General features: G+C 48.8%; 12 protein-coding genes across 12 annotated transcripts; 6 read left to right on the top strand and 6 right to left on the bottom strand.

Moving 5' to 3' along the window:
- Positions 1–12: 12 nt before the first annotated feature.
- On the bottom strand, positions 13–1132 carry FPSE_04931 (uncharacterized protein; the record flags this gene model as incomplete). Its single annotated transcript, XM_009258049.1, has 3 exons — positions 13–186; positions 241–594; positions 767–1132. The coding sequence occupies 3 exons, from the start codon at positions 1130–1132 to the stop codon at positions 13–15; spliced, it is 894 nt and encodes a 297-aa protein (XP_009256324.1).
- A 1342-nt stretch (positions 1133–2474) lies between these two features.
- On the top strand, positions 2475–3725 carry FPSE_04930 (uncharacterized protein; the record flags this gene model as incomplete). Its single annotated transcript, XM_009258048.1, has 2 exons — positions 2475–2660; positions 2712–3725. The coding sequence occupies 2 exons, from the start codon at positions 2475–2477 to the stop codon at positions 3723–3725; spliced, it is 1200 nt and encodes a 399-aa protein (XP_009256323.1).
- A 1336-nt stretch (positions 3726–5061) lies between these two features.
- FPSE_04929 (uncharacterized protein) lies at positions 5062–6553 on the top strand (the record flags this gene model as incomplete). The annotated part of the gene is made up of 3 exons (XM_009258047.1): positions 5062–5099; positions 5155–5323; positions 5378–6553. The coding sequence occupies 3 exons, from the start codon at positions 5062–5064 to the stop codon at positions 6551–6553; spliced, it is 1383 nt and encodes a 460-aa protein (XP_009256322.1).
- A 1191-nt stretch (positions 6554–7744) lies between these two features.
- FPSE_04928 (uncharacterized protein) lies at positions 7745–8073 on the top strand (the record flags this gene model as incomplete). The annotated part of the gene is made up of 2 exons (XM_009258046.1): positions 7745–7893; positions 7941–8073. The coding sequence occupies 2 exons, from the start codon at positions 7745–7747 to the stop codon at positions 8071–8073; spliced, it is 282 nt and encodes a 93-aa protein (XP_009256321.1).
- A 514-nt stretch (positions 8074–8587) lies between these two features.
- FPSE_04927 (uncharacterized protein) lies at positions 8588–10611 on the top strand (the record flags this gene model as incomplete). The annotated part of the gene is made up of 2 exons (XM_009258045.1): positions 8588–8991; positions 9039–10611. 2 exons carry the CDS (start codon positions 8588–8590, stop codon positions 10609–10611), a joined length of 1977 nt encoding a protein of 658 aa, XP_009256320.1.
- Positions 10612–10706: 95 nt separating this feature from the next.
- On the bottom strand, positions 10707–11465 carry FPSE_04926 (uncharacterized protein; the record flags this gene model as incomplete). Its single annotated transcript, XM_009258044.1, has 2 exons — positions 10707–11166; positions 11212–11465. The coding sequence occupies 2 exons, from the start codon at positions 11463–11465 to the stop codon at positions 10707–10709; spliced, it is 714 nt and encodes a 237-aa protein (XP_009256319.1).
- A 1070-nt stretch (positions 11466–12535) lies between these two features.
- FPSE_04925 (uncharacterized protein) lies at positions 12536–13471 on the top strand (the record flags this gene model as incomplete). Its single annotated transcript, XM_009258043.1, has 1 exon — positions 12536–13471. The coding sequence occupies one exon, from the start codon at positions 12536–12538 to the stop codon at positions 13469–13471; it is 936 nt and encodes a 311-aa protein (XP_009256318.1).
- A 358-nt stretch (positions 13472–13829) lies between these two features.
- On the bottom strand, positions 13830–15641 carry FPSE_04924 (uncharacterized protein; the record flags this gene model as incomplete). The annotated part of the gene is made up of 3 exons (XM_009258042.1): positions 13830–13952; positions 14003–14083; positions 14298–15641. The coding sequence occupies 3 exons, from the start codon at positions 15639–15641 to the stop codon at positions 13830–13832; spliced, it is 1548 nt and encodes a 515-aa protein (XP_009256317.1).
- Positions 15642–16500: 859 nt separating this feature from the next.
- Positions 16501–17301, bottom strand: FPSE_04923 (uncharacterized protein; the record flags this gene model as incomplete). Its single annotated transcript, XM_009258041.1, has 1 exon — positions 16501–17301. The coding sequence occupies one exon, from the start codon at positions 17299–17301 to the stop codon at positions 16501–16503; it is 801 nt and encodes a 266-aa protein (XP_009256316.1).
- A 179-nt stretch (positions 17302–17480) lies between these two features.
- FPSE_04922 (uncharacterized protein) lies at positions 17481–18568 on the bottom strand (the record flags this gene model as incomplete). Its single annotated transcript, XM_009258040.1, has 2 exons — positions 17481–18333; positions 18381–18568. The coding sequence occupies 2 exons, from the start codon at positions 18566–18568 to the stop codon at positions 17481–17483; spliced, it is 1041 nt and encodes a 346-aa protein (XP_009256315.1).
- Positions 18569–19602: 1034 nt separating this feature from the next.
- Positions 19603–22128, bottom strand: FPSE_04921 (uncharacterized protein; the record flags this gene model as incomplete). The annotated part of the gene is made up of 1 exon (XM_009258039.1): positions 19603–22128. One exon carries the CDS (start codon positions 22126–22128, stop codon positions 19603–19605), a length of 2526 nt encoding a protein of 841 aa, XP_009256314.1.
- A 999-nt stretch (positions 22129–23127) lies between these two features.
- On the top strand, positions 23128–23565 carry FPSE_04920 (uncharacterized protein; the record flags this gene model as incomplete). The annotated part of the gene is made up of 2 exons (XM_009258038.1): positions 23128–23144; positions 23199–23565. 2 exons carry the CDS (start codon positions 23128–23130, stop codon positions 23563–23565), a joined length of 384 nt encoding a protein of 127 aa, XP_009256313.1.
- Positions 23566–24346: the final 781 nt, after the last annotated feature.

Here is a 24346-nt window from a genome sequence, read left to right as displayed (position 1 = left end):
ATATGTTTAGGATTAAGCATACTTCTTAATCATCTTGAGGATGGCCTCGTTGATCTCCTTGGGGTTAGTAGCGCTCAGGTAGTGACCACCTCCCTCAACAAAGTCGAGCGTAGCTTCAGGGCTGGACGTAAAGAGTTTAATATGCTCAGTGGGAACAGTCGTGCCAAAGACCGGATCCGCAGTGCCCTAAAATGAAACAATGGTTAGCTTTGAACGCACCCTTGGCGTTGCGTCACTCACCTGAAGCCAGTAAACGGGACACTTGACATCCCGCAAGCGAAGCAAGAGACCGTCTCGCTCGAATAGGTTAACCACGGCAATGCGGAGTTTCTTGCGGCCCTCGTCTCCGCTGTACACTTGCTTGAGCGTCTCGTCCCAGAAGGAGAGCAGCTCAGGGGATGGGTCGGTGCCGAAGCCTACAGACGAAACAAGACCGCGCCAGACTTCTGGGACGACAAAGTCAGGAGTGGGAGTTGGGCTGCTCCAGCTCTCGAAGAAGGGGCCGAGCTGAGTCTTGGGATCCCAGCAGCCCTTTTCACGAGAGTCGGCAGACTCGTAATCCATTGAGGTGCCAAGAGGCAGTACGCCGAGAATCTATGAGAATCAAATGTCATTAGCCAAGGGTTCGTGTGTTTTAGCTGTTTTGGGTATGCGAAGTGGTCAGACTCGTTAGTGGCTAGCTAGTCCTACGCTGGGCGTACCGGATCTACCGGCGTGTCACCAGCGACCAGGAACAGCAAAAAGTGTTGTATTGCAAAGAATGTACCTTTTCAGGGGCAAGAATAGCCATGCGAACGACAATCCAGCCACCGGCGCTGGTTCCTAGAGTAAAAGCCTTGTCAACGCCAAGAGCCTCCATGACCTGCAGGTTCATAATAGCCGAGTCCCAGTAGGTGAAATGTTCCGACTTGACGCTGGTGGCGCCGTGGCCAAGAGGCTCGATGGCAAGTAGGTTAACAGCATCTGTGAGATCCTTTGCACCGAACTGAGACTCGAAGAGTGAGGAAGTGGTGCACATGGAGTTGACGAGGACGAGTGTGGGCTTTGAAGCGTCGATTCCGTCGCCGGAGACTCGATAACCAGCATCGATGCCTCCAAGGTGGGGAACTTTGATAGTAGTTTTGGCAGCCATTTTTGCTTTTTGAGACAAGGGATGTTATCAATATTGACGAAGATCTTTGTTCGAGGGTAGAGAAGGTCTTGGGATGCAGGAAGGCGGAACTAGATTCCTTCAGGTCGAATGCCACCTATGTACCTTTTTTTCAGCTTTCAGAACTGATGGAACCTAGGCGGCGATCAAGGGGGCCCGCGAACGGGGGTTCGAGGGTGATCCATATCCATTACGAGTGGTAGGTCCGCAAGAGGATAGTCCTCCGGGGGGTGAACGGCGGTATTCCGCGCAGACTCGGAATCGTGTAGACTGAAGTGAGCGGGCGCTGTACTAAGGTTAGGCTTTTGCGAACAGACTTGGGTTAACGGGCCGGACCGTTGTCAACTGGTTGTTGTCTAAAGATTGTTTGCGTATCCAACCTTTTTGTATGCTTACACAATTGTGTTGTATTGGCTGTCTTTGGAGGATGCGGAATGTCGTGCTTCATTTACCACGTGGTTATGTGTCAGATTTCTCTCGGCAATAGGCATGGTCCACACTTTATCAAGGCCCCTGTAAATTGTTCTGTAGTGCATCCATGTAATTTACAGGGGACGATTCAACACCAAGACCGCGGAACAGGAACCAGCCAGCACATCAATTGACAGGCACAGAAGACGGAAAAAGAAAAGAAAGTTAAGATAGTCAATAAGATACATGGGTTCATATTCAAAAAGCAGAAAGTATAAGCAATGAGTGAATCCAAACATGGCGCCTGTCAAGACCTTAACAATCCAATCGGAATGCTAATCCCCTGGAACATTTTAGTGTTACAACTCTAAACAATGCCCACCAACAAACCGCAAAACCCACAGTTTTGTCTGATCAACACGACTCGGATCATGTCGACCGGATTTTTGAGCCTTGTCTTCTTAATTCTGCGGGAATAATGATCACCAGTTGCGTCTAACAAGCTCTCTATTTCAGTCTCTCAACCGTGACTCCCGAATGGAATTGCCGAGACAATGAATCAAGAAGGTACAGAGACACCCCAGTCAGGTAAACCCAGCTCCGGCTATGTATACTGAACCACGTTATGTTCTCTATTAGGCTGGTAACTTGGAGCTTGTCTCTTGGCCATCCATCCCCTGCGTCTCCGGATCAGTCGGTTGTTGCTCCACAAGCTAAAATGGGGTTGTCGAATGTTGCCTCGAACAGCCCAAGAAGCAGGCATTTTCAGTCCCTTGCATCAAGTCTTTTATCCAAGATGCTTTATATCCGAGCTAATCCTTCTCTTGCTGTTCCACTTTGACTGTGTCTTGTGTTTTGTTCTTTTTCTTCCTCTCCTTCAGACAGTTCGAGCTGTTGTTCCCTTTTTGCAATCATGTCGGACGAGTCCCAACTCCCAGGCCTTCCTGGCTTTGACAGAAACAATATTCAACCATGGACCGTTGAAGTCGTTGTCTCCATGACTCTTCTAGCGTTGGTGTCGTGTGGTCTGAGGCTGTATAGTCGACATCTAAAAGCACAGAAACTATGGTGGGATGATTATGTGATTTTGTTTTCCATGGTGAGCAGCACTTCAGTAATTCACTAACGACCAAGGGCTAATATTTTGCAGGCTTGGAACTTGGTCGTCGTCGGCTTCATCTTTGCCATGCACTCTTGTGGTATGGGTCTTCACGCCGACAAAGTCCCTCTAGACCAAATCGTCATGATGGCAAAGTGGCTCGTCGTCGCAGAAGTCCTCTACGCTTGGAATCTGGGATGGACCAAGCTGAGTCTTTTACTCATGTACTACCGCATCTTTCGCGTTCCCTACTTTAAGAAGATGGCCTGGATCGTCGGCACTTTTGTATTTGCTTGGGTCATCACCATCACGTTCCTCTTCATCTTTATCTGCGTCCCCGTCGCCAAACTGTGGTATCCGACTCTTCCTGGCCACTGCATCAACCAGGTCGGAACCTGGATCGCCAACGCCGCCTCGACAATCTTTACCGACGTCGTTATCCTGTGCCTTCCCATCCCGCCTATCTGGAAGCTTCAACTTGGCAGGTCCGAGAAGCTCGGTCTGACAGCTGCCTTTGCCATCGGTTCCTTCGTCGTCTTTGCTTCATCATACCGAACGAGCGTGCTCTTCACCTACAGCGATAAGGATCCTAGTTACACCCTCGCCCCGACCGTGGGATGGACCGAAATCGAAATGTCGGCCGGTATCGTCTCTGCGAATCTCCCAACAATGTTGCCTGTCCTCCGCATTGTCGCCAAGTTTACCGGTCTGAGTAGCTTCGCATCGACCATCCGCAGCGGCCAACGCTCCAAAGGCGAGCAATCAACTCAGGGACTCAAGTCCGACAATCACAAGACACACATGAGCAACAACTCCAGCTCTGTATCGACCAACAATTTCTACAGACTCAATGACGAGAACGACTCTGCGGGTCTTATCAAGGGTACTAACTTTACCGAATCGACTGCCCCTGTGGACGCCAACTTACGACCCGACATTCAGGGGTTCGAACTCACCACCAAGACTTATAACGCCAGAGCAGATGGTAGCAATAGCAGCAGCGAAGAGATCTTGCAGGGGATTAGGGTGCAAAGAGAGTTTCACCAATCAACGACACAAAGATAATTCGACAACACGAGACAATCATGATACACTTGACAACATAAAATATTAGCACAATGCAGCGTTTCTTTCGTTTAGGATACAATACCCAATACACTGTTTAATCTTTGCCACATTATCGCGACACGGCCTATACAATTTTTCTTCATACACTTGAAGCCCTGAGGTGTGAATTTCGAGTGTTGGGGTATTTAACCACAAGCCAGGCTAGGAACACTATACAGTATTCCAACTCCCAGATAATCTAGCACTTCGGCCAAGATCTAATGCTGTATTCCTGGAGTAGTCCCCTTGGGATTGGGTCAAGGACACCTCCAAACAAAGGCAGAGGGGTAGGATCATTTTCAGCACATTGTGAAGGAGTCATTCGAGAATACGGGTCAATATTGGGTTCCGGAAATAGTCATAAACTCTGCACATAACCGACAACCTTCGTTTTTGCAGGGGAATGCTTGTGTGTGGTTGACAATGACACTTGGCCTAAGCGCCATAAGGCTGATCAAGGGTTCAACCAACTTTGTGGTTGTGACATTGATGTGGCCTATATCCACTTGTAAAAGAGGATTTCGATCATCGAGTTAGTGTGTCTATGTATCTGACCCCTTTATTGTAGTCGTTCATAGGAGCCAAATACTACTACAAAGAGGTGTTTGCTAGGTTGCTCACTGTCCTTGTCCTGGGACTGAGATACAACAGTCTTGCAGGTGTGATTCAATTGTGCGATTATGAATGACCATGAAACCACAACGAATCAACAGAACACATACTAAGGACAACCAAATTATAGAAAGCAAAACCAATCAAATCATAACGAGGAAACAATACTAATTGTTGTTTACATGGACTAATTCAAGACAACCGAGTCAGTATAGGGTAAACAGTCGTCGATCAACACGTGACTTTCTGCACCGCTCTTTGATGCATTGATGCCCCTGGAAAGACGAGACGAGATCGCGTCGCTTGCTGTTGCGCATTCCTTAAGCTGTCGGATATTTCCTTTGTTGCTTGTGCTTTACCGCCTTTGAAAGAATTACCGGCGAAGCTCCGCCTCGATTGGCTGGATTGTCTCTCAACAATTGTCTATTCTGTCTTTGTTCAGCGCAAGCGGCTTCCCGTTCGCTCCTCCACAGACACGTCACGAAACGAAGCTCCCACCAAAACTTCATTCCGCCCCTCCCCCGCGCCGTTTTCTCCACGGAACCAACCATAGCAAAGCGACACCTCGGAAAACCCCTTTGTCACGTCGAATACACCATCCAAACCGTCCACAACATCATAAGTAGCCCTGGAAAATTAGTCCTCCTTCGAGCTGAGAGGACCGACGCACTACACCGCCATCATGAGCCGGACGTTGACGAGCCGGCAGGCTGAGGAGCTGTTCGTACAGGGGAGCTTCAGAAGCTTATGATTTGCCTATCTGACCGTGCTGCAGGCATAAATCCATCATCGCCTACCTCGCCGCAAATAACCTGCAGGATAGCGCCAGTGCCATGAGGACGGAGCTTGGTCTTGGAGAGGATGCTTTCGACACGGCCACCGCTAAGAAGTACGAGACCCTGCTGGAGAAGAAATGGACCAGTGTCGTGCGCCTACAAAAAAAGGTATGCCATTAAATGCGCTTCACTTTACAGATTGGCTGATTAGGAATGTTGTAGATCATGGATCTAGAAGCGCAGACCCAGACCCTTCAGACAGAACTTAATAGCGCTACACCGACATCTAATCGCAGAGGAGATCCCTCATCCTGGCTCCCAGCTGGCCCTCCACGACACGTCCTTCAATCGCATCGAACGCCAATCAACTGCGTCGCTTTCCACCCTATTTTCTCGTCCATCGCGTCCGGAGACGAAGATGCCACTATCAAGATTTGGGATTGGGAGTTTGGCGAACTTGAAAGGACGGTAAAAGGTCACACCAAAGCGGTCCTCGACCTCGATTATGGTGGTCCAAAAGGTCACACACTACTAGCCTCTTGCAGTTCCGATTTGACCATCAAGCTTTGGGATCCCGCGAACGAGTACCAAAACATTCGAACACTACCTGGCCACGATCACAGCGTAAGCGCCGTCCGATTTATACCCTCTGGAGCACCAGGAGCTCCGTTATCCGGAAACCTGCTCGCGAGCGCCAGTCGAGATGTCACAGTGAGGATATGGGATGTTACGACAGGATACTGCGTCAAGACGATAAGAGGACATGCCGATTGGATCCGTGACGTTTCGCCCTCGTTGGATGGAAAATACCTACTATCGACCGGCAACGACCGAACAGTGAGGCTCTGGGATATTTCTGTACCGAACCCCGAAGCCAAACTCGTCATGATTGGGCACGAGCATTTTGTCGAGTGCTGTACCTTTGCGCCCCCAGCAGCATATTCGCACTTGGCTACTCTGGCCGGAGTCAAGAAGCCGCCCCCAGCTAGCAGCACGGCCGAGTTTATGGCAACTGGTGGACGAGATAAGACGATCAGGCTGTGGGACGGTCGAGGAAACTGCATCAAGACCTTGATAGGGCACGACAACTGGGTTCGAGGATTGGTGTTCCATCCAAGCGGCAAATTTCTGCTTTCCGTATCCGACGACAAGACAATTCGATGCTGGGATCTCAGCCAAGAAGGAAAGTGCGTCAAGACTGTTGAAGGGTCCCATGAGCATTTCATTACGAGCTTGAGATGGGCGCCGCCAATCATCAAGGATAAGGGACCAGGCGAAGAGACCAATGGTGACGTTGGTACTCCAAAGAAGGCAGCGACGGCACCTCAAGATGTGCAGATTCGTTGCGTGATTGCTACTGGAAGTGTAGATATGTCTCTTCGAATCTTTTCACGATAGTTGGATATCGACACACGAGATTGGACATGAAGAAAACCCAAGTGAGGTGCTGATAAGCAGATGGCCCAACTGCGCAGCGATGTACAAAATCAGTGCCGATGCAGGTTCGCCCCGAGGTCTTGTCTACACATTGACGACCATGCCTCAATTCTAGACAGAGATTTATCTTCTTTCGAACGGTCAGAATAGCCTGGAAACCCCAAACCAACCAACAAAAATGACCGTATCGAGCATGGAAGCGTGGTTCCAAGGTCGGGTTCGCAGGAACCAAACGCCTATTTAAGAACCTACCTACCTACCTATCTTACTATAACAAAACACACAAAGACACAAAGACAAACAAACAAAAACTCTCAACTCCTTTCTACCCGATGGTCCCGCCCCCGTCAAGTTGCTCGTTGTGGATGGTTTTTTTGCTGCATGGGGATTTTACGAATAATGTTTGATACCCAAGCGAGGGATTGGATGTTGAGGGGAGGGAGAAGGACATTTCGATATGAGATTCGAAGGAAACTGACATTTCGATTTGAGAATTCGATGTCTGTTTTTTATCTGGTGGAAGAAAAGACTGACAGGGCGGGGGAACTTTTTTTCTTGACAGAAAGAGGGAAAAGAGAGACGGAAAAGGATGGCATAGACGTTAGGGGCATCATAGAAGGGAAATTTTACGTATTTATTTTAATTCACCTATTGAGCGAGATGGCTAGATAATTGTGTGACGTTGTAGAAGTTGTTGGGTGATGGATGGAGACTATCCGAGTTTAGCTTATATCCATCTCATGGATATTCTGTAATGTAACATCGCAGTATCTTAGACCTCAGCACAGATATCCTCATCTCAAGAAGGACTATCCTACAATCTGATCCAATGTGTAACTAATTAAATATCGATATTACTTCTTATTCCCGTCGCTTTCACTTGCAGTGCCCTAATAAATCAGCGATGATGACAGTGGTCGATTGCACGTACGCATCAATGACGCCACGATCAATAAAAGTCCCACTGTTGCAATTAGAGCGACTCGATCAAATCAATTGAGCTGAGAAACAAAACAACGTCATCATTCCAATTGATTTGAAGCTCTGCAATAAATAGCTTTCTTTGTAGACTAAGCTTCTGTTCTGAACACTATCAAGCTCCGCATAACATAAACAAAACAAAACAACCACCAAAACTCCACCATCATCATCATGTCTGCTCGCATCGTTCGATCTTCTCTGGCTTTGAGGCCCATGCCCGCTCTCCAGCGCGGCTTTCGCACAACAGCTCTGTCTAGACACAATGAGAGCGAACCCATTGGACCCAAGTCCTCTGACAAGCCTATGAGCAAGGGTGCAAAGTGAGTTCAAATCCCACATAAAGGTACCATACTAATAATTTTCGTAGCTCGCAAATGATCATGTATGGCGGAATTGGTCTTGCTCTTGGCGCCGGCTTTCTTCTCCTCATGTCGCGACCCGACGTTGCAAAGGATCAACCCATTGACGGCGTCACGAACAAGCCAGTGAGCCCCAAATAGTGAAGAGAACTGGAATGAAACATCGTCTCGAGGGTTTAATGCACGATGGCGTAAGCGATGAGGAGTTTTAAAAAAGGGAATTCATAACTAGACACGAGTCTGATCAATAACAATACAGCTATACTGTATCATGCATCGTCAAGACAAGCCGTAACATTACGGCGTAGTCAACTTGCGAACCTATCACTGCCAAGACCATATCCTTGCTCTGTCTAGTTTACAGCCTCGATGGAGGCCGCCAAGCCAAAGCTGAGCCTCTGTCGAATGTGATGAGATCGAGGGACCGCGTAATCCGCACACGACGCCTTTTCCATTGCGTGTATTCAGCCTTACCCATCTAGGGCGTTTTTTCCTTCCTTCAGCCCTACAAACTTGGTTTAGCCCAGGCAGTGAGATTTTGGCATGTCCATGGGTTGATAGACAAAATATATATCTTGGGCGGGAGCCATCACTTTCTCCACCAAGTCAATCCCCCACATCAACCCATTATTACCGTAACTAAATCCCCACAAACATGGACCGAGACGGCTTCTCGGTTATCTCTCTGACTTCTCTCGGCTCGACTATTTCCCATCGTTTATTATCGAGTGCTGAAGAGCTGAATGAGCTAAACACTGCGCTCGAGACTCCCGATGAGCGATTGGCTACTTTCGCGAGTAGACTGTATCAGCTGCATCAGCATGTCGGATATCTCGAAGCAGCGCTGAACAATGCGACTGCCATCTCGGTGCGATTCCAGACCACCTTGAGTCAGAGTCTTGGATCGTGCGATGTTGTCAGTACCGTGTTGAACAAGCAGGTTATGCGCTTGCAGGCCGAGACGCTGGCTTTGCTGGATGAGGTATTTTTGGTGATTTACAGCGATGTTTTGCTGGCGCATACACGACTCTTTGCCTTTTTTGCCAAAGTTCTTTCCTTGTAAGTATCATGTCCAAGATGTGATTGCTTGATTAACCAGTAGTTAGGACGACTCGGGATGAGCAGGATGTCACTCTCGACTCCAAGAGTGGTAGAGAGGTCTTTGATCATGTTGACAAGGCCTGTCAAAAGGCTTCGCAGACAAAAGATATTCTGCTTACTTCTACGTCGCAAAATTACTCTTATGCATCATCCAGCAAAGGACCTCTTCCAGGTGATTTAGAACCACCGCCGTACGAACCCGCCCATCCATCCTCTTCCCAGTCGCCGAGTCTGGAACCGCCAACCTCACCTTTCACCAAAGGTCTGTCTTCATTGACACACTCGTTCAAGGCCATGACGTCGGGTCTCTGGGCGAAACCCGACCCTCTTTCCACAGCGCTCTGCCAAGCAGCTCTTCGTGGCGACGTCCAGCAGATGAGCGGATTAATCAAGCAGGGCGCCAACGTTAATGGCCGCAACGGCGAAGGTAATTCACCGCTGAACTGCGCCATCCTAGCCAACCAAGAAGACGCTGTTCGGTTTCTCATCGGTTCCGGCGCAGACGTCAACTCGAGGGATATGAAGATTCCACCAGTCTTCCTGGCCGCATCTGTGGGAAGCATCGGTGTTGCCAAGATGCTCATCGCCCAAGGAACTTGGAACGCCAACGCGGCTAGTTGGACTGGGCAGTTTTATTTTGTTGATGTCTGCAACAGCGAGAACTTGGAGGGTATTGAACTTCTTCTGGAGAATGGCGCAAAGCCCAACACGACCAACAGCTCGGGACGACCGGTGCTTGCGCAAGCCGTTAAAAAGGGCAACCTTGAACTTGTGAGATTACTCCTCAAGTATGGCGCGAACCCGGATACCAGCGATCTGTCGGGAAATTCTCTCCTCTCGATAGCGGCCAGCCAGGATCGTATGGATATGATGAAGCTTCTTCTGGAAAGCGGCACAAACGCGAGCTCCAAGAACTTGAGCGGGGTTTCCGTGTTGACAGATGCCATCGGCAAGAGGAAACTCGACATGGCGCAGCTTGTCCTCGACCACGGAGCCAACGCGAGCGCTAAGGATCTCGTCGGCCATCCGACTCTCGTACTTGCTCTGCGTGATAGCAAACTCTCACAGAACGACAAGATTCGAGCCGTAAAAATGCTTCTTGACCACGGAGCTTCTCCCAACGTCTCGGATGGTACATGGGGTGTTGCAGCTGTCTGCTTTGCTATGGAGACGGGTATCACGGAACTTGTAAAGATGATGGTACAGGCTGGAGCTAACACTAAGAAGAAGATGAACAGCGGCGAGACGCTTTTACTCTATGCTATCGACCATGGCAGACGAGAGCAGGCGAAACTTCTTCTTGAAGCAGGCGCTGATGCGAATGCAGCGGATAAGAAGGGTAGAACACCATTGATGCAGGCTATCTCGAGGAGAGACACCGAGTTGATTAGGCTGCTCAAGGCAAATGGCGCGGATATGAACGTTGGCGGGTGCATTTCGCCTGCTGAGCTGGCGCAATCAATGGGCGATCTCGAGATCTTGCAGATACTTGGCTTTGGATCATCGCCTTCGCAGGGAAGAACTGCGCGAGCACATTCACCACCACCTGGATACGAGTCGGCCATGGGCAAAGTATGAGTTGAATGACGATAGTAAATACGAAGTAGATACCCCTAATATTAATGATTTTCCTTTCCTACAACGCCGTCTATTTGTAACCGTGGTATTTAAATCTATTGCTGGTTAAGAATCTCCTTTAGCCACCAAACATGTATACGCTCATCCTTTGTCAACTCTGGATGGAAACTAGTTCCCAGTACATTCTCCTGTCTAACAGCGACGATATCACCGGAGTCATCCTTTGTGTTGGCTTGCGAGACTCCAGACTTCATCTTGTCAACACGGCCTGGCAGTTTTGCGAGAACCTCGACTGGTTGTCGGTCATCGGATGCTCCAATCACTTGTTCCACGACGGGCGCGCGGATAAAGACACCAGGGTAAGGTTTCTCGTCGTTCAGAAAGGGGAGATTCATGCCAGCTTCGAAGCTTTCTGTTTGGCGACCAAAGTGATTGCGGTGAACACGGACGGCGAGACCACCGATGAGTTCCTGGCCGCCTTTCTTGGTAGCGTTTGCTTCATCTGATAGTAGAATCAGACCAGCACACGTTCCCCAAACAGGTCTCTTTTGAACTCTGGATCATGTTAGTATTAAACATGATTATAGATTTGTGACATACTTGACGAAATCTCTAAGTGGCTCTAGTAGACCAGATTGAGCAGCGACGAAAGAGATTGTAGTGCTCTCACCACCTGGAATGATGAGAGCGCTGCATTGTTCGAGTTGCTCTTTTGTGCGGACTTCAATGCATTGGATCTTGTTCTTGGAGATGTTTTCTGTAGAAGAAATAGACTCTGCGGCCTTGCGAACGAGATCAATATGTTCTGAGAAGCCGCCTTGAAGGGCCAAGACACCAATAGTAAGACTGATCATGATGAAGATGTTTAGTGAGACAACGAATAACAGTAGCAACAGTGATGAGGAAAGAATAAAAAAGGAGCGATAACGGAGAATATGACGGTTTACTCGGAGTCATGATCCGAAGGCAAAAAAAAGAAGATGGTTCTAATGGCTTCCCCAGATTCTGGTGATGTACCGGAGTGACCCAAAGAGGATAAAACTGTGCATTAGCGTAATGCATGGATTATGCACGACGGGTACGTAGTTTATCCACTCGAGAGGATAAACCTCCGGACTACCCCGATTATGACTGTCTAACCTAGGTACTAGTTGCATGTCTTGATAGAACAATAGAGACAGAGATAGAGACAATCAAAGGCTAATCGAGTCAGATGATAGAGAGGCCAATTGGATACTGTGTTGGTTGGAACAATAGATCGCAGAAGTGGCAAGGGATGCGAGATAAAAAGATTCCATTCCATCCTATCCCATCCATGATATCACAAGCATCTAGAACAATGCAGATGCAATGCAAATGTCATGCAATGCAGGGCCCCTCATGCTCGTGCTTATCTCCCTTTGGAATCTCCTCTTGACGCAACAACTTGAGCCTCGTCTTCCCGACAAATGCCGCCCTTTACGCAATAGACCGCGGCATATGTCTCGACCCTCACCCAATAGCATCTCTCATACAACCCGGCAGAGATGGCGCCTCTAATGCAAGCTCCGGAGCTCAATACCGGGGTTGTTACTTCTAGTGGGAGGCGAAAAAAGGACCCTTAACCTTTTGACTAGCAACAAACTCCGCTACTACACGGCGCCGCGTACCGGGGGCAGACGCCGGAGTAGTCTATACTGGAAGACACAGTAGAAAAGGTCCCCGTTTTATCTGTTTCTCTGGCGTAATCTATTATTCATTCTATGTAGCTTCCTTCTTCTTTGAGAAAGTATACAAGTTACTCTCTTGTCATTGACTTTTGTGACTCAGCACAAATAAACTTAAAGACCGACTGTCCCCCCTCTCATCTCACATTTGCCTCTTTTCTTTTACTCACAAGCTCTTCTTTCCTCTCTATCTCTCTATATACCCCCAAATCTTCACAATGACAAACGACAACTCCAACAATGCTGGCGCCTCCAATGGCGAGGCCAAGTCCTCCTTCACTGTCAAGGCCGGCCTCGCTCAGATGCTCAAGGGCGGTGTCATCATGGACGTCGTAAACGCTGAGCAAGCTCGCATCGCCGAAGAAGCTGGTGCCTGCGCCGTCATGGCCCTAGAGCGTGTCCCTGCCGATATCCGCAAGGACGGAGGCGTCGCCCGCATGTCCGACCCCGCCATGATCAAGGAGATCCAAGACGCTGTTACCATCCCCGTCATGGCCAAGGCCCGTATCGGTCACTTTGTAGAGTGTCAGATCCTCGAGGCCCTTGGCGTCGACTACATCGACGAGTCCGAGGTTCTCACCCCCGCCGACGACGAGAGCCACGTCGAAAAGAGCCCCTTCAGCGTCCCCTTTGTCTGCGGATGCCGAAACCTGGGTGAAGCCCTCCGCCGAATCGCCGAAGGCGCTGCCATGATCCGAACAAAGGGCGAGGCCGGCACTGGAGACGTTGTCGAGGCTGTGCGACACATGAAGACCGTCAACAGAGACATTGCGCAAGCCAAGGCCGCTCTCGCCGAGGGTGGTATCGTGCGCATCCGCGAGATGGCCCGCAAGCTTGAAGTCGACGCCGAATTGCTCCGCCAAACCGCCGAGCTGGGCCGTCTTCCTGTCGTCAACTTTGCGGCCGGCGGAGTTGCCACGCCCGCCGATGCGGCGCTCATGATGCAACTCGGCTGCGACGGTGTCTTTGTCGGCAGCGGAATCTTCAAGTCTGGCGACCCTGCCAAGCGGGCCAAGGCCATCGTGCGAGCCACGACACACTTCAGGGACGCCAAGGTTCTTGCAGAGACTAGCACGGGGCTTGGCGAGGCTATGGTGGGAATCAACTGCGATAGTATGAAGCCCGAGGAGAAGCTTGCTGGACGAGGATGGTAGAGAAGGAAATTTTGTTTATTGGCGTTGTAGGAGAGGGTTTATTCAACATGAAAAGGAAACGGTTAAAGAAAATAGTGATGATACAACATCTCTGGTGGATATGCATGAGGACAGCGGGTGTGTTTGCACCATAATGAGAATACCTTTTACGATGAAGAAAATTGTGACATTTTATCGAAGTGATATCCCAGTCATCTGACTACGAGTACACGATAACTCGTCTCATCGACTAACAGCAAATGTGCCACTCATACCAACATTTCCATGCTATCTTACATGCTAAGCAAATCTCGTATATCACTCATCCTCACTCATCCATCATATATACACGGTATACCATCAAATTCTCCTCCAAGGATTAAATCTTGGCTCGCTTCTGCTTGCCACCACCCTGTTCATTCGCAGGTCTCTTGCGTCCATTCTCAACCTGTTCGATGAGAGTCCGCTTACGATCATTCCCAGCTTTGTTCTGATCTTTGCGCTATACATCCAGTCAGCATCATCATTTTAAACACGGTCCGGATAACTTACACGAGTCTCTGAGAAGGGAGAGTTTGTGATTCGAGAGATCCAAGAGGCACGAAGAGCAGAATGGATCAAGACTTTGTTGAGCTGGTCATGTTAGAAGATATTCACATTTTAAAAAGAAAACTTACTCGAAAGGCATTCAGAATGCGGCTCTAGCGCTGTCCGAAACTGTCAAACTCTTCCCACTGCGTTTCACTGTTGCTCCATAGAGGAATGAAGTTTAGACCCTGCTGAGCAAGCATAGCTTCATTCTATAAGAGTTAGTGATATTATACGGACACTTGACTAGGTGACTTACCAAGACCTTGGCGCAGAGAAGTTCAATTTCGACATCAGACAGGCGACGATGAATGACATTCTTCCATTGCTCTTCAACAGGAGGCATCTCGCTCGCAGGAGGAGCTAGATCCTCATCGGTGAGTTCACTCATCTTGGTTGATTGACCACGAATCTGACGATCTTTCTTGACATTCTCGATCCACTGCGCTGCCATGGCATGACCCATCTTTGCGCGCCATTCACGAGGACTGGACCAGTCGCATATGGCCTCGAACATTTGTCGAACACGATTGCAATACTCCTGCGATGTTCGAGGGAAACTCGTATCGACGGCTGCACGAGTCGTCGTGGCGCTCTCGGGGGGATGAGACAGAGAGAGGAATGTGCTTTCTATTCCTCTGGCTTCTCTGGGTGTCTTGATGTAGCCCTGGTACTGGCGTGTGAAGATCTCCAGCTTGGGGACCAGCCATGCTTGGTGGGGGGTTTGCGCTGTGGGTTGAAGAGGAGCGCGGTATTTCTTGGGAGGCTGTTCAATAGCTGGGCGGGTTGGCTGGACGGGAGTTGGGTTGAAGGAGGGGGTCACAGATGGGAAGTGAAATTGGGGTTGAGGCTGAGGCTGAGGCGGGTCAGGTTGAGAGGGGATGAGTCCCTGGTGAAAGTTTACCGGCTGGTAATTCCCCTGTATATACTGGTTTGTGAGGGTGTATTGCTGATGGAGGGGGTGCTGGAAAGCGAGTGCTTGAGTCTGGACTTGACAGTCAAACTGAGCCGGAGTGTGGTCCTGAACCTGTACTGGAAGCTGATACTGGTTCTGGACTTGGGGCTGAAGCTGAGGAGGGCAGCGCTGAGCATGAATCTGAAGTCGGCAGTTGACTTGGTTCCCAGTCGGCAGATTCTCTTGTCTGTACTCTGCCATAGGTTCATCGCTTTCAACACGAAGAGACTGAGCAGCGGGAGTAAGAGCAGTAGAAACAGGCCCCTCAAAACCCCCTCCTCCAGTGTCAACCACCCCACTCATATCCTGATCAGCCATACCATCATTCCCAAGACTGGCAAAGTCAAACAGCTCTGGCGACTCAGCCTTTGCAGTTACAGACTCATCAGACCCCACAGTCGGGGCAACAGGAGGTTCAGGTTGCATGGTAGGACTCATCAACTGTGCCAAATCGCAATCATCAAAAAACTCCTCAGGCGAACCGAGGCGATCGATGTGCCTCTCAGGGTTGGTAAAGTTCTCGAGGAGATCCATGTCTGTCAGGTCGAATTTTGATGTGGATTCGTGAAAGTATTCGTCTATCCACTGGGTGAAATTGATTTCGTCAGCGAAGGAAAGGAGAAAATTACAGTCGTATTCTCCAGCCATGATGAGTGATGAATAGATATGAAGAGTAGAAGATAGACAGGATGGACATTTATAGACTGTGGGAAAAAGTATGACTTACCAGATGGCTATACATAAAGAATAAACTTGTTCAAGTTGAGTTGCAAGATTCTGATCCAGCTATTGTTGAAGAGACAAGGCTGCACGCAAAGTGTATAGTAGAGATATAGGCAGGTAAACAAAACAAAACAGCTTGGTGCTGAAAGGACCAATCAGGGAGATAAAGACAAAGTGACGCCCCTTTGATATATGGGCAGGCAGACCATCGAGTTGTCGAGTCTGGGCTTTTGTTACCTCATGGTCGGTATGATTGTTTATAACGTTCTTATGCAGGTCTTTTCATCTATTCTCTGAATAGAACCCATAAAGAGGGGATATGCATACATGATCTAGATGGGGTAAAGGGGTAGTATTTATTGTTTCAGAAACATACAATAGGCAGCCATTTGTTTACTCCTCATCTGGATTGTATTCAAGCAAAAGCTACTCACAAGCATTGCCCTTCTATTGTTCATAACAGAAAGACACTTGTTGTTAGTCTAGCTTTGAAACACAACGAATAAGAAACGTTTCCAAAGGGCCGGTTCAGATGCGCATTTAACTGAGACATCCCTTTCATATATTTCTAGATGCTGCAATAAAATAACAAACTGGGCTGTGACAACGTATTTGAGCCTGCTGATGCATCTAACCGCCTCCCAAGGAACAAACCAAACCACACAACTCTGGGGAAACACACATTACTTCCCAGAACCAAAGCTTTGTTCATGTTCTAGGCAGCCCACAGTCTACCCATCCCGGAATACTGACTCATGTGGTAACACACTGTCAGTATCCGCCTTCATCCGCTTATAGGAACCCCATAGTCCTGGCATCCTCCAAAACACCACCTATCACTCTTCTTAAAGAGTGTAAAGGCATTCACGCCGTGGTGCATGGCCTGTCCATTAATCTCCACCACAAAAGGCGCCCATACCAAAGCCAAATCTCCATGCTTCCGCACCTGAGCATGGTGAAGCTTTTCTTGCATAGTGATGCCGCTCTTGATCATGTTTTGCAGACGTCGTATGGACTGCTCCAATGTCATAGGCGCTGGCTCAGACGGTGGACGGTACAGAGTCACGCCTGCATCTGGGAGAAACCATTCCTTTAGCGTATCCCAATTTGGATGAGAAAAGTCGTTGAGCAGTGCGTTGATGGGCTTCATGATGTCCTGCTCGAGATGGGTCTCATCCTTTGGGTTGGGTATATCGATAGATCGTTCCGTAGACGCAAGACCCGAGACCTTCCATCGCCCTTTAGTAAATGCCAGACCAACGAGACCCTTCTTGTGGCTTATTATAGAACCATCATCCGCGCGGATAGACCAGCCTGTCCACACAGCAGCGAGTTTCTCGTGCACGAATATCTCTTGCGGTTCATCTATCGCCCAGTCGATTTGTTGTTTTGGTGACTTTTGGCCTGAGAATAAATCTCCAAGAGTTGTCTTTTCCAAGGTATTGGGCGACGATTGAATGACGTAAGAATCCTGGATGAGATAATCGTGCGCATACTGAGGGAGTTGATGATGCTTGGAGGAGAGGTTGAAGAATTCTGTTATAGCGGTCAAAATATCATATTTTGTATCTTGGGATGCGCTCATTTTAGTTACTGATAAAATAAATAGTGAATTATTTCAATGCTTGATTAATGATTGATGATGAGATAAATACTGGGCTAAATACACTCTAAGGAATGCTGCAGATGACATGGCAACCAATAGTGATCAAGCCGGATATATACATCTCTACCTAGGTATTCTATTAACTTTCTATTTATCATTTAAATACTCGAGTAAGCATTAAGTGCCAATTGTCCTCCCAAATGAGCATAAAGCACATTCCCGCCCGCAATCTTGCCCGTCTTGATCAAATCCATCATGCCCGCCAAACTCTTGCCCTCGTACACAGGATCCGTGATGAAAGCTTCAGTCGCAGCTCCAAACCTCATGGCCTCGAGTGTTGTTTCATCGGGAATACCGTACACCTTGGCGTTGTAGTTGGGGTCGAGGATCACGTCGTCGGCTGTGATGTCGTCCTCGCTGAGACCAATCTTTGCCGCCGTGTTCTTGGCGATGCGCAGGACTTGGTCGAATGTCTGCTGCACTTTGCCTGAAGCGTCGATGCCGATGATCTTTCGCGCGGGAGAACCATTCTTCTTTTGCGCAAGCTTGAAGCCAGCGATCATACCGGCAAACGTGGAACCTGTTACGGCGCAGACGATGATGGTGTCGAAAAAGATGCCGAGTTCTTTCTCTTGCGCCTCAACCTCGAATGCCCAGCGCGCGAAACCGAGACCGCCGAGGGGATGGTCTGAAGCACCCGCTGGGATGTAGTAGGGCTTTTGACCGTTGCTCTTGAGCTCGTCCTTGAGCTTGGCGAGGGTTGTCTTGTGCTCGATGCCGAATGTTGAAGGGTCGAGTCTCACGTCGCCGCCCATGAGTCGGGAGAGCTGGATGTTGCCGACCTTTTCATAGCCTGGGTCTTCCCAGTCAACCCAGTGCTCTTGGACTGTGGCGGCTTTGAGACCGAGCTTTGAAGCGACGGCTGTGACGGCGCGGGTGTGGTTGGATTGGACGCCGCCGATTGAGACGAGGGTATCGCATCCTTCGGCTTGGGCTTCAGCGGCGAGGTATCTGTAGAGAGTTAGTGTTGTGTCATTTTGGAACAAGGCATAACATACTCTAGCTTTCGGACCTTGTTTCCACCATAGGCAAGGCCAGAGTTGCAGTCTTCGCGCTTTGCGTAGACATTAACCTTTCCACCAAGAGCAGCGGATATTCTAGGAAGAGGTTGAAGAGGTGAAGCTCCAAAGAGAAAGTTCTCTCTGGGGATGCTCGCAAAAGGCTCAGGAAGAGTGACGACAGTCATTTTGGATATAGAAATTGATATAGAATAAACAAGAATAATCCAGCTCCGAAAAGAGGACATGAGGATATTAAAATATCTCCCATCTCCTCCGTTGCCGGTCATTGATCATGAGAGCTATCGCGGGGCACGAATTACATGGTCCACATGGCGGGCCAAGACTCGAGACATTGACAGGGTTGATTGGATGGACGACATTGTAGGGCGCAAGATACACGAGGGGTAAAGATGAATGTCATGATGGGGAATCCTACAATACGAGTCAGTCTATGAATCGGTAGTAGATGTAGCTTCCGAGCCGACATATTGTTTCGCTAGAGCACCAAGGGTCTTTATCTTTTCTATCCACCGACTATCCGGGGGAGATAAGCTATGGTCAGTCTAATTTAGATGAAGTGATAAGAGATTATAAAGTGGTCTTTTTCGTGGGGATACGGTCCACTGTGGACATGAGTTGCAAGTTGTTGCTGGTTAAGATGGGGATGGGAATAAGAACAATTGTTCTAAAGGTTAGTGGAGAATAAGGCCCATCGGTAGTCGACAGCACTGTAGTTAGCCATCTGCCCCCTTGACATTGTACAGAGTAGACATGCAAGAATGGATCAGAAAAAGTATAAAACATAAGCCGGCTGGTTCCTTTAAGCATGTCAATCAAGCTACTATATATCTCTGTATGTCTCGGAATAGTCAGTGCTTGTTACTGTTGGGACCAACTTCCAAGAACCAGCACGGCTAGCATCAAGACACGCTCGGGTTTAATTGAGAGCGATTTTTATCTTCAATAAAGTACAACCGCGACCTTTAATACTATCCAGGTCTACTATCATCATCTATCAGATTTATCTGGTTACCATTCCATATAGAGCTTCTAATTGGTCATGGTGCTATTCTAACAACGCCAAGATTGGCGAGGTTTCCTATTCGGGATACCAAAAGACAGAAGACATCACCTGACGAGAAACAGCATGTCGTTTGCACTTCATATTATAATCAATAGTAACATCCATTACGGGTATCGTATTCATAACTCATCATACCTAGTCAACAACCGTCAACATCTCATACGCCTTGTGGCTAATCGCCTTTTGCACAATCTTGAGAGGCGATATCTTGACCTTTTTGACCTTTTGCGTCACATTTCCCTCGGAATCCTTCTCAACAACCACTTCCTCTTCTTCCTGCTCTTCCTCGAAGCCGCCTCCATCCAAAAACACCTTCAGCAGACCCTGGGAGTATCCACTGACGAGACATGTTCCATTCTCATCAGACTTAACAGGCTTGGGCGCAACTGGATCTCCAGACGTCTGGCCGTATCCTGCTCTGCCTCCAGCAAGGTTCCAAAAGACCAGCTCAGGCATTTCGTAACCCGCAACTTCAAACTTGGCCTTGATGCGCTCATAAGAGGTATCCCAACCACCTTCAGCTTCATCGCCCGACTTTGGGGCATTGGACCAACTAGGAGCAGAGTAGATTGAGTCGGATGAATCACATGCATCGTTGAACTGCATGTCACTAAAGACAAACACCCGCTTGACCATATCCTCATTCTTCAGGTTGTTCTTGGTAGCCATTGGGAGAATCAAGTCCTCGAATACGGAAACAAAGTTGGTGCTCATACCCCACTCGGAGCTATCCATGATGTTGATCTTCTCCGCCAGGGTCTTGGATAAATCGACATTTTCCACCGAGGGATGAGAACTGAACGTGATAAAGGCACCGGCGAATGGAGGCTTGGCCACTTCGGCAACAAGGAGAGAAAGACCAATTGCGGAATCCATTGGTGTAGTCTTGTCAGAGAACGTGGGAGAGTCCATGCTTCCAGAAACATCACAAACCGCAATACTCGAATCCATGGTACCAGAGTCCTTGATACGCTGGACAAGTGCGTTCCACTGTCCATCGAGTACTTTGGATTCGATCTGGGCAATCTTTTGATCCAGTCGGCTTGCACTTCTGGTGCCCTGTCGTACCTTGTGGATTAGGGTTGACGGCAACAGGGTGGCTCCAGAGATGTTTGCCTTTCCTTCAGCAACCTTGTCAAGGTACTGATCGAAGCGTTCGGCGTCTTTCTCAATGAACAGCTTGCTGTATTGGTTCATGGCGAGCGATGGAACTCGGTCGTACTTGATGTCTCCGTACCTGTTCTCCGTGATGGCACGTTCCACAATTTCGAGGTGCTTTCGGAGAGCAGATGTGTCTTTGCGGTACTCTTCACGAGCGAACCGAAGGTAGGTCTCGTGGTCGTCGGTCGGCTTCAGGTTCTCGTTGTTGATTGACTCCCGTGGGTACATGATTTCGGCAATGGTGCTCACAACGAAGGTGTGTCTGTCGTGGAAATGGTCATGCGAAGGAGCCCACTTGCCAGCGAACGAAATGGATCGCTTGGCCTTCTTATCGTCTCCTCGAAGGGCTCTAAGGTCTTTGTCTAGCTGCTTGGCGAATAGGCGAGCAACACTCAAGTGCAGGGCGCGATATACCGGGTCGTTCTTAAACATGGCTGTGGCAGTCTCATACCGAGTTGTCCTAGCTTCCCTTCTGACTTCCTTTGGATCAGGTCGGGCATTCTCTTTCTTGTCTTCGACTTGCGAGGTGGTGTTGATTCGTCCACTCAGGACTCCTCCGCGTCCACGACTACCTCGAGCACCTCGTCGACCACTGGGCTTAGCGACAGACTTTCCTCGGATGATGCCGGGATTCTCGCTGTTCAAAATATCCTTGGGGTCCTCGAGAACAGCGAGCTTTTTGTTGACTGCAAGCGCAAGGATGTTCAAAAGATCCTTCCAGTATCCGTGTGCGACGCCATTCCTGATATCGAACTTGGTAGTTTCGTCTTTGTTTTCGTCTTCAACAATGACGAGATCGTCGTCTTCCTTCTTTTCGGCCTTTTTCTCGATGACAGGCCGGCTCAGCCATCGCAAGTTGGCGATAAGGGTCATGGGATGGTTCTGTGCCAGCCAGCCAGCACAGCGGTAGAGGGTAATCCGCGAGCTTTTACCGAGATGGATAGAACGAGCGTTGAAGATGATTCTTAGAGTGGCGATGGGGTTTTCTCTCCAGGCGGCAAGCAAAAGTTCATTCAGGCGCGGGCCCGAAACAACTTCTTCGAGTTCTTGGAAGAGATCGACAAGGGCGCTCTCGGTGTATCGATACGCCAAGTCTCCATTCTCTGTCAACATCATACCTTGGAGGGTCTCGGATGGCTCCTCCTTTTGATAGTTGATCAACCCCTCCATAAAAGGATGCGACTCGGCGGGGATGGTTTCTGCTGGCTTTGAGTCTGGTGCGGTTTCACCCGAAACGTCCATAGCTTCTACGCCTTGACGAATCTCGGCTGAAGTAGAGTTGGAGACAAGAGTGAATGTCTCGGACTGGTCAGCGTCAGTCATGGCTTGATCTGGGCTGACTTCAGTTGTGGCGGCATCATCACGGCGTTGGGTAATCACATGACGGAGATACTCATCAAACTCAGCCTGAGGCTTCCTCACAGCATCGTCAAAAGGAAAGAGAACCGGATATGACGACTTGAGGAACCAAGGGACATCTGACTCTGTGGTGGAAGCCATGTTGTTGATGTGACAAGTAGAAACCTGTTGGAGGAAGAAGGATGGAGGTGGGATTTTGTGGTGTTATATAGTCTACGGGTAAAGTTAAAGTGAGTCAGATTCTGGTTGGGTTTCAAGTAAAGCTTACATTACCTGTAACTTCTCATAAGGCGGAGATGCATGGGGCTGAGTCCAGAACTTTGGAGCTCTGGATGCCTAGAGGCTGAATCCACGAAAGGCAAGATCCACATTGAATTGTGGGTGTTGGTGTTGGTGTTGGTGCTCTGTAGTACAGGTTGGGGAATCGCCGAATAAGATGATCCAACCAACTTGGGGAGTTGCAGTAGTTTCTAGGCTGTTGCGTGTCGAGCTAAGAGTCTGAGTTGATGGTTTTTTTCTTGATGAGCTTGGATAATGTCGTAGAATTCAGTGAAGCTGGCTACTGGGTAGCAGAAAAGTTGACCTCCCAAGTCTTAGGGCACAAAAATAAATAGCCGAAAGGCTATAGCTTTAGTAGCATAGGATGTCCTGCTAGTTTCGTCTCTTGTGCTCTAAGCGGCTAACTTTTCTGATACCCTGAGGACTGGTTAGGACAGTCGTATCTTAAATGGTGATCCAAACGTCACAGTGGATAGATCTACTCGACTGTCAGTCCCTGTCCCTGCTAAATTGGTTGATCCTTGTCTAGTGTAGGGCGTACAGGGATGATCCGAGCAACGGTGGGGTTGATGGTGCTAAAGCTCCCCGGTTGACTCACCCCGAATTGGTGCTCCGAGTGTAACGATTATTGGTTTGCCATTGATTTGTATCTCGTTGATCGTATGTCTTATGTCCCTAGTTGCGAGGCATGAACTGTTAGTCTATGATTCCATCCTCTGTTGGGATAATTGTTCTGGTTCTACTTCTGCTCTCCTAACGCTACTATGCCGCTCTTCGATGTTATCCGCGATAGACAACACTGCAAAGGTGTCGAGCATAGTAGGACGACATGCCCAAATGCTTCGCTTCTGGGATTGTATCATGGCGGGATTCGATCGGTATGAGCAAGACAGTTGTGGAGGTTGAACAATGTGTTACTAATAATAGGTCAGTGGATCTGGTGGTAACAAGGAACGAGTCTTCTCACGTGAGCCCGTTTCAACTTCATCTCTTCAACCCAATGGGACTCCTTCTGTCTTCCTCAATCTTCCTGCTCCTGGATTTGTGTTCTTGTTAAAGTTTAGATCCGTAATGGTTGTTGATGTCCAAATTCTCAAGTGGCGTGTTCAATTGCTATTTCCATCGCTTGTCAGCTCCGAGTTCAAGGTCTTTCTTTGTCGCCGACTCACCAGCTCATCCGATGTTCTTTGTCTTCCACAACCCAACCCCACGTGTTCCTGTTCAGTTGTTTTCGGTGATATCGCCGATGATGGTTTAATGATTGCGGCCTTTATCTCCTGCGGTAGTCGACTCTGTTGAAGAAAGCGCTTCAGCGGTTACTCGTGTCGTTTCGGATGTTGTTATGGCCAGCGGCCTCTCCAAGGACTATTACCCTTGCCTCTATGTAGAGGGTTTCCAGATATATACAGAGTTTGTCGAGTGATTTCACAACAGCCATGACACAGTGTCTTCTCTGCTCGAGCAAGTGCTTAAGGGGCTATTTGTGCTGCTTCCATGGGTCGGATTTGCGCCTGCATAGGAACTCGAGAGTAATGGCTCCCTTCGACTTTCCCTGAATAGGGCTTGCTCGATTTGTATGTGGTTCGAATGTAGTCGAGCGCCGGGCTTGCTCTACTAAACAAGTGCTTCAGGGGTTGCTCGTGTTGCTTTGTGTTTTGACTTTGCGTTCAGGGTAAAGATGGTCGGCAGGAACCCAGTATGGTCAGGTCTTTGCAAGTGTAGCTTTGGGTCCAAGTGATCGACGTTTGAATGTCTGTTCAATGTGTTGTTGAACAATCCCTACTACCTAATGGCCTGTTCAAGTGTCGAACAAAGCGTTAGGATCCGCGGCAGTGCTTGTGCTGGCATAGCTTGACAGTGTTCGACTGACTGTCCATCCATATTCCGGGCGCTCTTTTTCCGTCACAATACCGTTCCGTGGTGTTGATTCTTTGGGAAGAGCTATGCATCGTCATTATGTATCTGAGTGGGATGAAATACGGGGGTTGCGGTGATATACCCTTCTCTCGCGCTCGAATAATCTGTCTTCTTCCCACCGGTGCTGCGATCTATCAGTCTCTCAAGAGGTTCTGGCTGTAAC

Source organism: Fusarium pseudograminearum, chromosome 3 (assembly GCF_000303195.2).
Source record: "Fusarium pseudograminearum CS3096 chromosome 3, whole genome shotgun sequence".
NCBI lineage: Eukaryota > Fungi > Ascomycota > Sordariomycetes > Hypocreales > Nectriaceae > Fusarium > Fusarium pseudograminearum.
This window is presented reverse-complemented; position numbering and strand designations above follow the sequence as displayed.